The sequence below is a fragment of the Aythya marila genome (assembly GCF_965140915.1).
Source record: "Aythya marila genome assembly, chromosome: 4".
In the NCBI taxonomy this organism is placed as follows: domain Eukaryota; kingdom Metazoa; phylum Chordata; class Aves; order Anseriformes; family Anatidae; genus Aythya; species Aythya marila.
Genome location: NC_139045.1, coordinates 11,719,628 through 11,732,330, shown reverse-complemented (window position 1 = coordinate 11,732,330; position 12,703 = coordinate 11,719,628). Strand labels below are relative to the sequence as shown.

The 12,703-nt window shown below is 42.4% G+C and overlaps 1 protein-coding gene across 6 annotated transcripts in view; it reads right to left on the bottom strand.

The window, feature by feature from the left end:
• Nucleotides 1-12,703, bottom strand: part of FAM13A (family with sequence similarity 13 member A) — a 126,833-nt gene that overhangs the window by 5,429 nt on the left and 108,701 nt on the right. For all 6 annotated transcript variants that reach the window (XM_082759779.1, XM_082759780.1, XM_082759781.1 and 3 more), the window contains 6 exons: nucleotides 11,703-11,784; nucleotides 11,341-11,561; nucleotides 9,913-9,996; nucleotides 5,752-5,847; nucleotides 4,131-4,214; nucleotides 207-403 (listed from right to left, as the gene is read on the bottom strand). In XM_082759779.1, coding sequence (XP_082615905.1) covers nucleotides 207-403; nucleotides 4,131-4,214; nucleotides 5,752-5,847; nucleotides 9,913-9,996; nucleotides 11,341-11,561; nucleotides 11,703-11,784 — 764 coding nt within the window. The remainder of the gene's footprint in view (nucleotides 1-206; nucleotides 404-4,130; nucleotides 4,215-5,751; nucleotides 5,848-9,912; nucleotides 9,997-11,340; nucleotides 11,562-11,702; nucleotides 11,785-12,703) is intronic.

The window sequence follows — 12,703 nt, the reverse complement described above, 5'->3', positions numbered from 1 at the left end:
AGTTTTCTTCCAAACTCTTGGGAGTTTTGGAGAAAAAATAGACCCTCAAAAACGGGTCTATTGCATTTAGAGCTGAACTGCAAAAGATTCTGAATCAGAACATAAATGAAAAACAAAACAAAACAAAATCTATACACTTTTCTTACAAATAAAATGCCATCTTATCAAGAAGTAACATTTTGAAGTTGTCTGCAAATTCAACGTACATGGATGCTTCATGGAGATTTGAAAGCCCCATATCCTGGTTGCTCCTTGATGGCATCTTATCATCCACCGGGGAAACAAAGCCATCAGCATCATCTTCTAATTGATCCAAGAAGCTACGCACGTTGAAGTCGGTTTTCATAGTAATTGTGAAATCTGGCTTCACATTGCTGTCCTCCTCAGAGCCCTCCTCTTCCTCCTACACAGAAGGACAGAACACCCCCATAACAGAATAAGTTACTGCTTCCCTTCTCAGAAACAAGTATCTCCTTTCACGACATGCACTGGGAACAGATATGGAAAGAAGCTGATAAGAGCAAGCACTTCAACTGCTAAGCAAGACAATACACCAGAATATCACCAGGAAGAGTCCCTACACCCAGAGTGCATCAGAGTAACTGTGATTACCAGCTCAGATTGCTTAAGGAAACCCAAGACGACAAAACAGTGAAAAACTATCTAGGTTTCTTAGTAAGCTGTTGCTTTGTTTAGTTTATATATTCTGATACAAATAAAAACATTTACAGCCATGTCTAAAGCTTACCCGTGGTCCTCTACGTGCCTCTTCAAACACACAAGACAGCACACGGATTGCCAGGTTAACATGTGAAGTGTTCTCTCAACTGACACAGCTCAACAGCTCTCTCTAATGGCTGAGAATTCAAGACCTCAAATGCTCTTAGAGTGATAATGAGCTCAGATCAGTCTTTCTATGGTCAAATATTGGATATGATTGACTGTAAAGGCTTGCTATTGTTAACGTGATCCTGACATCAGCTTTATTTTACAGCCATGTAACTAACCAGGAAGAATCTAAGCATATATATATGTATATATATACATACATATATTAATATACATATATAAAAGCTTTTGAGGACTAATGTTATTGAAGACATCAACTGTATGCAAAAATATATTGTTGCAGCAGGATCAAAACTAGCTATTTTCTTTGTGTGATTCCTTGCTAATAGTTAAATTATTCGTAAGAGATTGCTCCCATATTTCAAGCAAAAAGGGAGAAAATAACACTGGGACCTAGCATAGTCCCATTAAATCCCCAAAGTCAATGATTTATAAGTGCATACATTTACATGAAATTGGAATTTGCCCAGAGTTTTCTTTTCATTTTAAAGCTCTAGGCGATGACAATGCAAACCAAAGCCAGAGGCCAAGAATTACAACCATGATGGAGGCTTGAGGATGGAAAGATTAGCTGCAGAGAAGCTTTGAGCAATAAGGATAATAATAATAATAATAATAATAATAATAATAATAAAAGATACTGAGAAGATTGAAAACATCTCAGAAGAATCTGCAGGAAACTAGTGAAAATGAAAGCAGTTTTTAGCACATGACTAGATAAGATCCTTTCTCCAGACAAATTGTAGAGCTTAAACAGAAGGCACAAAATGCGCCTTCACGAGAAGAACTGCAGCTGTAACAGCAGTCACGTACTATTGATAAACCCTGCAGATAACTTTGGGCTGGAAGGAGGGAAGGGAGACATCCCTCCCTGCCATTCACAGGACCCCAGGTGTGCTGTCCTGCCCAGCTGGGTAATGGCAGCTAGGACTGAAACAGGATAATGCCATCACTGCTGGGGTGCAACGAAGGATTTGCTAAGTCAGTCTAACCAGTAAAAATGATACTCTTATTTTAGGGGAATCCCTTCAGTACCAAAGGAGAAGCCCCCTTGCCCTTCCCTGTGAGAGCAAGTTGCTTCTGGCTTCCAGTTCTGGAGAGAAAAGGAAAGGACCATTTTCATAAGCAATGTAGGAAACCGTTCCCAAAGAGGGGAGCAAAGTCTCCATGTAACTTGAATCTGCACATCTGGCAGCAGCCTCTTCCCCATGGACACGGGTGAGCCTGTGTCAGCTAATGGGGGCTGGCACAGCAGGCTGGCCTGCCTGCCTCACTCCAGGGCACGAGCACGCACCCCAAGCCAGCAAGGATTATTCTGGCCCAGAGCTGAGGAGCGAGCCTCCTGCCAAAGAAAGCACATGGGAGGAAAGGACAGTGTAGAAATTTCACTTGTTTAGAGCTCAGTGCCAAAACACTACATCTGCCTGTCACAAGACCTCTTAAAGCATTTTGCTGTTTAAAGTGAAGGAACAAATTAAAAAAAAAATCTGAGCAAGAACTCTAATGGACAAGGCCATTGCTCTGAAGAATTCTTATATGGGAGTCTTATTTTAAACCTGCTCTGCCATTTACATCTCTAACCAAAATTATCTTCATTGACTACATCCATTTGGCTTGCACCTGCTTGGATCTTTAGGCAATTGTGAGGCATTTAAAGTTTAAAGAGCTACAAATACAAAATCTCCAGAGTAACCCAACACCAGTACTCCCAGCCAGCAAGGATTCCAGTGATTTTCTAAACACAGTCAATATTCAAGATATTCTACCCAAACGTTCTGCAAAGCATCACTCAAACCACCCTTCAAGCTTTTATCCAGCTTTCACATATACTTGGAAAAAACAACAGGAAAGTGACAGTGGGGCTCATCAAGACAGGTAGTGCTCTGTTCACAAGGTACCCATATGGGGGAAAACTCTTGGGCTTGTTAGCAATTTTCTCTGTTTGAGTGCAGTACAGTGAAAATCTGCTGTGCGCAGCTTTGCTGGGCCCCAGTTAAATGTTAATTGGCATGTGTTAATGGGCTTAATGTCACTCTGATCTTTGTCAGTGACACCACAGCTCTCCATGCTTGTGCCCCCTGCAGGACACTGGTGAGCTGGTGAGATACTGTCCCAGTGCAGCACTAGCCACAGTAGTCACCAAAGGTCACCACACTTCATAGCTGTAACTTTTGACATTGGGTGCAAGCACAGTTGAAAAACAGAGGACACAAAAATACCTGAAACAACCCAATAACCCGGCCCAGGCCACTATCACAGACCTGATCCAGCAGTTATCTAGAAAATGCTGAGAACTCAGTGCTCATCCTCCAGTTGAACGTGCTTCGGTCTGTAATCTGGTTTTAATGAGTATGTGCCTCGAACAGCTCACTAGTACACAAACTACCAGAATTGCCTTATCACAGAACCACCCTGGATGTGTAGGTTTGCAGTATCTACACCATTAACCAAACTCTGGTTGGATAACACACAAATGACATGAGTGTGTTGAAATGCTTTTTCCTGTTACACTGCAATGGGAAAAACAGACCAGGGCCCAGCTCCACGCTGCTTGTCCTAGCTGACAGCTGGACTTCCCTTTTCAGGGGAAGAAGGACCGATATTTTAAGTCTTCACCACCAAGAGCTACCACCCCACAGCAGCATGAGAAAGAAACACAACCATCCTACCATCCCAATCTGACCGAGTGTTAGCAAATTGAACTGAATTGTTCTTAATTCCATTCTCTTATTACTTGCTGAGAAATACCATTTGCAAAATAGTGAAAAAGAGCCCCGGATAAAACAAGCATGTGAATGGGAGAAGGTACAAATCCTTTAAGTGCCTGGTTCACTCCATGTGTGAGTGTTAGTTTTGTGAGATCTCATTCCAGCCACGGTGCTGTGTGCAAGTCACAGAGCTTTGGAGTGAGAGACACTATTGCAAAACAAGTTAGTGTTATTAAAAAAAGGAAGAAAGCAAGACGACAATTACAACCCAAGGTGCAAAGGATAACTGTGAGTTTTTCAGCAAAGTAACATACATTATATGCAGGTGGCAAGGGAGGGGGAAGGAGAAGGGAAAGAATGCAAAGCCAAGGAAAATGTTTAGTCTTATCTACAACAAGGGAAGAGTTTGATCAGAACTGGACAGGCTTAAAGCAGCTACTGATTTTTCAGGAAGACACTGCAAAAAAATCAACACTGATGGAAAAGAAAAATCAATCAATCATTCTCTTTTATTGGTGTAAGGGGGAAAATTGATGCAAACTGAGCAATTAGTTAGCAGCTGGAGGTCTTCACCTTTATCTCCTTGAAGAAGGAAGCTGTTTCGCCCTCGATAATTGGCTGCAGCAAAGGGCTTCTCCGCTTGCTGGAGGGGGAACCCTGTGACAGGTGTTAACAAGTACGTTACATTAGGAACCCCCTTCTCCTCCACCACCTGCTCTCAGATCATTCTCACTCACTCATTCGCTCTCTCTCAGTTCATGGCCAGACCATCAGGAACAATCCATTTCTTAAAGAACAAAAATGTGCCTGGCAAACCCTCTGAACCTTGGACCACTTTCTCTCAAGATCTTGCTTAGCAAGGAACATCATTGCCAAACGCTTCAGAAAAAGCCTTGGATGCTGGAACACTGGCTGGGCAGGAACTACGAAGTAAAGGCTGCAAGAAAATAACCCCCCAGCCTGAGGCCTATACACAAACACACACATGCACACTTGGTTGACTCTTCAGAGCTATGGTGTAAGGCCTGCTGGACTCTCCAGCCCTGCTTTCCAGGAGCCGGATTTCCCACTGAAGTGCCTAATGATGCAGAGATGGATTTTCAAATGCATCCTTCCCCTGCATGAGACTCTCACTGCTCTTATTAGAGGGTCTGGGGAAAGCGTCTCCTCTCTCCTGTGCTAGCCAGTGTGCAGTTTCAGTTTCCTGTCTAAATAGGACCTAAGCTCTCTTTTGAGAGCTTTGCCTTAAACTGTCCATGCACAACTACAGGGTTTCTTCCTTCTGATGTGCAGCAGCATCTTCATGGCTCCAATTTTGGGGAGAACTTTGCATATTCAAAGAGGGACAGCTTTTGTTTTAAATGCAAGACAACCTCCCACTATTTGCAGAAGAAAACTACTTGTCGGCGTGATTGACTGCACTCAAGTAATGATCTGCCAGTCCACCCAATTCAGCAAACAGCCTACAGAAAACAGCCATCACAGCAGTGCTGCCTGGGAACAGTGGAAATGGTAAGGGATCTTACATGACAGGGAAAATAGGAACCAAGATAAAACAATTCCCTTTCTTTAGACAGGCTAAAAAAAATCTGGGTATATATTTAGGTCAAATAATTTTTAAAAAGTGGCCTACACAAGCTGTCTAGAATTTGAGATGCTACATTTGCTCTCTAGAGGGGTGCGCTGGATTCCAAGCCGGTAGCAACGTTTCCTTGCTACCACCTTGAGTGAGGAGGCGTCTACCACTTACAGGATCTCTTTAATGGAAGTCAGGAGACTGTTCCCCTTTCTCTCAGCCAAGGAGCCTGGTATCTCTGCCTTGGGACCCATGGAAGCCTACATTCCTGTGTAACCAAGCAACATGGAAGACCTACAGTTCTGAGTGGATTGGTAAGGCAAGGGAAGTCAGGCTGTAGCCAAACGTAAGATGATGAAATAACAGGAGCAGCCCAACAGAAAGATGAAAACCATCAAAAAGTGAGATGTGTCCCATGGCTAATGAGCGGGCACTTGAATCCCCTGACCAGCTTTGCCCGACTTCAGTGTATAGCGCGCCACTGATTCACTCGTTTACCTGGCCTTTAGGTTATAAGGGAGTTGGCCATACTGACCGTGCTGTATGCCAAGGTGTAGTGAATCCTGTTTACTCAGCTCTAAACTGAAGTAAGAGCCCCTGAAAGAAAGTTTCACTTACAATGATAGGGATGGTGTTGGCTCTGGAGAGGATCTGCTTGACCAAGCGATATCTGTCATATAAGGGCTTCATCACCTGTCGTTCATTTTTGGTAACCTGTAAAGGAAAAAGAAATGAGAAACATGAATTCTGCAGCAGCAGATACTCCATTCTACAACGTATGTGCCTGTTATGACCATTATCCAGAGGGGCTTGAAGGGAATTTCATAAGGATGATAACAGCACTAGCACGGATCAGACATGCTGAAGTACTTGGGTATGTCGTCATTGCATCTCCTGTCCTAGGTGCCTAATGAAACAGCACCCAGGCTATGGGCTGTCTTGTAATGTGGCTGTGTAAGACAGATTTAAACAACCAGCTTTCACAAAACAAAATGACCCACGGAGACAGCAGTCTGTGCTTCTAATCATATCTACCATTAAGAGACACAACATGGGATTTCCCACCCTTATTCTTGTGGCTGGGACCCCAGAGGCAGTTTATGATCCAGGAAAAGAGAAAAGAGCTGCAATGACTGCCTTCCCAAGGATGCTTTCCCAGGGAAGTTAAACTATAGATTTCACAAAAGCTGACTTTCCTGTTTTGCTCTTCCTCTTTACTTCCCTTTCAAGATAGCCCTTCCTTGTCTTTTAATACCCTGCCTTTCCCCTCCACCCTTCCTCCCAGCAACTTTGCTGGGGACAAGAGTTACCACACACCTGAGACAGGATGAATCTATCACAGCTGTTGTGGCACAGAGCAGGCAAAATAGTGCTGTAACACCCACCCTGAGCCCTACTTATACTACTCTTAGTTTGAGTATTGCAAACTGCTAGATTTCATTTCTGTTGTTCCTTCAGATCCATGTTAAGCAGAAAACCTCAGTGGTACTGACAGTGCAGAAGGGAAGACCTAACAGACAATAGCTAGTGTGGGAAAGCAAAGGCCTGTCCAGCTAAGTACTAGTTGCAAGGAAGTTGGTTTCTATTTCTTCAATGGTTTGTTACAGCAGGGTTAGAAAACAAAACAATTAGCCAACCAACCTGATCATCATCTTTCTTCACATGCAGCATTGTCTAACCCACATCCTATGACTGTCCTTCCATTAGATCTTTTGTTTAACTTTAGATTATAAAACTCTTCTGAGAGGAAGCCTTAACTGACTCCGATATCATTTGTAGATTCCAAGACTTTTTACTGCTGTCAATAACCAGTTGATGAAAAAATCTAAATCAACAGCATTAACCCCGATGAACTTTGCACAGCCTCCCCTTCCACAGTAGAAAGAGGAGGAAAGAGAATAGGGAGGAGATTTTAAGATGAACTGTGTTTTGGTTTGTCTGCAGCTGACTTTCATTGGAGTAAGCTTTTTAAAGCTTTCACATCATCCCACCAGAGCAGAAGAGGGCATTGGTTTGCAAGGGGCAGATGAGGTACTGCAAATATTGCCAGGAGTGAGACTGGCAGGAACAGACTCTAAGAATCCGGAGGTAGCATCTTCCTCCTAATAAATTAAGCTTATTTCCTTTGTTGGGGGGCAGATGAATAGGGAGAAAGAAGAAGGAAGAGGTTTTTACTGCTTTTTGGGCTCAATGTAAGCATCTCCAAGCCTGATATGGTGCATATAAATGAGCAGTTTGAGCTCTACGGACTGCACGTCTGCTTCACACCTCTGAAGAACAGTCTGGCTCCCATACCTGACAACCTCAAACTGGCTGTTCATCGAGTGAGCAAACAGCTTGTGTGGATGAGGGGGATGTGAGCAGCATCACACAACTCACTGAACACTCTCTGTATCAAATTTTGTGTTTATATGTCTGCATTCAATTGGAGGCAATTTGCTAGCCACTGCAACTTTGGATGTCTCTCTGCAACAAATCAAGCATAAAACTGGAGAAACTGAAGAAAGCTTACAGGACTTATATTACTCCTAGCTTTACCACATTAGCGGTTAATAGAACACGAGGCACAGCACTACTGTTGGCTCAGGCAGCCTCTGCTATTAAAGGAAAAAAAAAAAAAAAGACTATGCTGAGACTGAGAACCAAACCTCCAGTTCTTGGCATTTCAAAGTAGATCAATGCCCCTGTTCTGTACAGGAAGATAAACATAAGCCTCAGAATGGGCAGAAAATCCTTAGGTATGCTTAGGAATAGAAAAAATAAATTACATGCTCCAGAGTCTGAATATCACCACAGAGGAAGAACACAAAGAATTAATTTAGGCAAGGCAGTTAAGTGTACGAGGCTTGAGTCAGCCCTGCAGACGTGCACCAGAACATTTAAACAGAAAGCAGGCTCTGAAAGAAAAGGTTTTGCGCATGGGCAAACTGTCTCACTAGGTAAACATTAGTAATACCAGTGGAACCTGAATATATTTTGGGAGAACATCAAAATGCAAAAAAGCTGTCAGAATAACAGAGCCTTTGACACAACCCTGGAGCACACTCCATATGGCAAATAGCAGCAGCCAAGGAAGAGACCATTGCTTACATTGTTGGAACAGCTTGTGAATTTCTAGAGATGGACATTTTTGCTTAACTAAAACAGTTCAGTTCTACCTCTGCAGGTTCGTCTGTCACTGGTACAGAAAGACCTAGCTGCACAATAAATCTGAGCTCCATTGTTTTTCTTGTTTAGTTAAATATCTTAAAAAAAAAAAAAAATCTTGGCTGAACTATCCCTATTCTCCTCAAGCTCTCAGTATTTTTCCACTGTTGCAGTGCCAGGAGCTGGGTACAGCAAAAGCTGATCAGCTGCAGTCTTCCTTGCTATGCAGTTCCATGTTGCTAGGTATAGACTGCTTACTTAAAAACAAATACATTAAAAAGTGGTTGTATAAATAAAGCATCAGAAGGTGTGTGTGGGGGGAAAGGTATGCTGACAAGATAGGCTCTGGGCTTGCTCTCTTTTTAAACAGATTTAAGTGAGTTTACTTCAACAAGGTGTCACCTGCTGATTTATATCATTGTAATAGCAAAAGCAGATTCAGATTCTGCCTGAAAAGACCAGGCAGATTTAAGTGAATTCTCTTGTGCTGGCCTTTTGCTATTTTATACAATAATAAAATTGCACGTCCTTTCATACAACCATAGTTTTCACTTGCTGGTATACGTGACTGTACAGTATTAGTTCTTCACGAAGGCATTTATTTAAATTAGCAACACTTCTTAAAACAATGGACAAAGGAGGAAATAATTGAGAAGCAAAAGGAAGGAAGAAATCAGGACTGCCATGCAGTAGGAGAATGACAGATTTGTGAGCTGTACTAATCCAATATTCTTTATAAGCAGTAATTTGCTGCTCCCAAGCCACTGGTCAAGAAATTAGCACCACCCTGAAATTAAGTTACTTTACCTCTGTGGATGGTAACAAAAATTATAATGAAGTGAAAGAGGAAGAGGGATCCATACAAAGCCAACCAGAGTACTTGGTGGCTTGGAACCTGTGTTTTTGTCATGGAAGGAATCAACAGGTCACAATATTTAACTCTCTGTCTTCACAAATACTTTTGCTTTGTTAAGATCAAACGTATGAGAAACCTCGTACCCTTCCCTTCCACATGGAAACAAACAGTTTCTCAGTGGAAGAAAAAAACCTCATCTCAACTTATGTCATGATGCTCAGGAGACAAACTATTTCATGAATCCGGCACAAAAGGATTAGCAAATTGCAAGATGCAAGTGCCTCCTTGCACATAGCAAGGTGCTGGGAGAAAGATGTAGTTCCCCTAAGATTGTGCGTTGCTTGCACACCTGTATTCCAGTGAGCCATTAATACTAGCAAATTGCAAAATTCTTGGCTGGATGGGGAACCATGCACAATTAACTATTCCTGTGCCTACTGTATCCCCAGCTAAGCTGGTGAATCAGCAGGGCTGCAAACTGAATGTCTGTGGATCCTAGCGAGTGTGATGCCAAAATAAAGCATAGTCAACTTCATTCAGCCTGTAGGCTCAGTCCTACAGGTATGTGTCACGTCCGGCACTATGTGCAGACACCGTCCTGCTGAGAACAGACTCCTCAGCAGCAACAGTAGTGAGGAAGCAAGGAGGTGACTGGAGTATGCACGTGTGCTTAGAACAGCAAGAAGTGACTGTGACATCAAAGGAGCATTGGGGGATCACTTATGACAGACAAAGACATATAAAGACATACTTTGAAAAAATGCTGCTGTACATACCGGTCTGCCGTGAATGCTTTCGTAATACAGCAAAGCTTTTTGAAGAGCCACTTTCTCAGCTGCTATCTGATCTCTTGTCATGTCCTATGAAAAGTGTCAGAGAGAGAAGAGGAAGAAAAAAATTAAATGCCTGAACTCCAACCATACTAATTGGTGGCCTAATAAACGTCCTGGCATTTTTTCATTAATGTTTTGAAGATTCATCTTTGCTTCCTAGTCTCCCCCCACACCCTTTTCCAACTATATTACTGAAACAACTTACCATGCACAGAGCCATATACACAACACAAGCAAGTAAAACCCAAATAAACTTTGTATACGAAAGCATTGTATGTACATAATGGGGATTTATTGATTCTCAGCATGCTTTGAACAACCAATGCTAAGCAACTTTTAATGACGGTGGCTGTTTTTCACTTACAGTGATCCGAGTTGTAAGTCCAGCAACAAAATGCATGTTCCTTCTTGTCTTCCAAATCTGAGACAAGCTCCAGAAAACCTCTTGCAAAGCTTGCCATCATTGCTTTGACTGCCACAAACACACTTAGCTGAGAACTAAAGTGCAGTCAGACCACCTCCTTCTGCCAATTCTGCTATGAAGTGAAAAGCTCCAGCAGACAGGCTGAAGGGACCAAGCCAGAAAAAAGGGCAGACAGTTGGAAGAGACTTTCCTAAGTTTGCCAGAGCTTCCCCACTGAACTTGCCTTCTCTACTACTGCACCAAATTCTATCATATGCCTTCTTTAAAAGGTCAAGACTGTATTCTTGCTGCCTTCAGAAAACAGCCAAACACTTTTGCAAATCTAGTAAACAAAGATAACACTGTCTGCCCCTCTCTTACAGAGTACTGCACAATTCACACATCAGTGGACTCAAGGACTTCATTTACAAGGCTACCCAAAACTCAGGAACTAGCAACATCAGACAAAAAGACCTCTCTGCTGATACCTCTCAGAGATTATAGAAACTAACTGAGCTTAACATGACACTCAGAAATGCTGTGATAAAATGCCCTGAGACAAGAGCATTCATCTTTGGAGAGAAGAAAATAGATGAAATAATCTCCAGAATCACTGGAAGACTCAGAATTTTCCAAAAGCAAATAAAGACAGAAACAGTGAAATGCAAAGCAGGAAATACTGCAGGAATTCAGAACTGTTACTTGGAGTCTGTGAGAATCAGAAAAGAACAAACAATACCATTCAGTAGAAACAGAGCTCTGTTAAAAAAATAAAATAAAATAAAATAAAAAATCACAGACACCAAACATAGAGGGAAAGAAACTAAATCAAGTGAGTTGAGACAAGAGTAAAGCTTGTAGACTTTGTGACAAAATGTAAAAGAACACAAGGTTTTCACAAGGGTCCATGCAACCATGAGCTGCACACTTGTACTTGAAGGCCTAAATTTGAATTGAATATATTTTACCTTTATATCCTCAGGTCGGTTTGTCTCTGCTCGTTTTTCCTGAAGCTTCTTCTGGATAGAATCAAGGGTCACTTCCACAGCAGGCTTGGCAGATTTATCTGACAGGTCTTGCTTCTTGTCATCTTCCTTTTCGAGCTGAGAACCGAAGCTCTTGGGGAGAGTGTTGCTCCGTTGACGCACCACAGGGCCAAGGTCTTCCTCTGATATCTTCAGTTTTGATTCTAAACAGGGACATGTGGGGCATAAGAGGAGTATTTTTTCTTTTTTAAAATGTGACAGTGACAGGAACACTGCCCGACATCAAATTTAAACAAGGCAAAGTCCACCTGCCCCCAGAAGGTACACCAATGGTGGCTGCTCACCTTTAAGTTGTTTTCTGAATTTGGCCAAATCATTTGTCCATTTGAGCACTTCAGGGTTGGCTGCTTTGTCACTGTGGGAAGGCTGGGAGGAAAAAACAGTCATGTTGAATCTGTGTTAAACCACCAGGAGAGATCCACTGAAACAAGTGTATGTCACAACAGAAGAAACAGCAGCACAGAGCATGGGCACAGGCTTCTGACTGGTTCCTGCATGCCTCTGATCAATTCAGTTCTGATCTTGCTTTGACTGCCCTGCCTGTCATAACACTGGCTCTTAGGGAATCATGAGATATATTTATTTTAAGAAAACAAAATCCAAACATTATGTTGTAGGAGTGCCTTGGAGGGCCAGAAGCACATTGAAGTTCTGCCTATTGTTTCCTAACAAGATGGCAACTCCAAAATAGGGGAAACCTACCACAAACAGTTTGAGAAAAATTAGGATGTACGTATTGACACTGAAAGCTACCTACCATCCAAAAACACTGAAATAACCCAAATGCTAGGCTGCAGCAACCTCTGAACATTTCATCCAGACTTTTCTACCGCGGGCAAGATCCTTTCAGTACTGCCCTCTGCGGTTTAGATCACCAATGAAGATGCACACATATGAAGCTTCAGTTCCTTAAAAAACCTTTCTGTTCATCAGAAGGGCATGTCAGGACTCATTAGAGTACAGTACACTGCTACTGCTTAGTAGCACTTGGCTATGGTTCCTTGCTCAGGAGCAAAGAAGGCTGCTCTCCCCTCCTCTGCAATGTGCTGGTGTCCTTAGGTTACCATCACGCAAATGGGATGCACAACTGTTCTTCCCATAAGCTGAACTTGAAGAAACAGACAAATAAAAAGTTTAACATAGCTATTCCTACACACCTGATGTTTGCTTTTTGCAAACTGCCTAAATCAGTGACCAAAATCCTATGTTTGTTAGACTACCTCTTGTACTGCATTGGTAGTACAAAAAATGCTTGGAAAGGTAATCTGCATGGTATGGATGCACA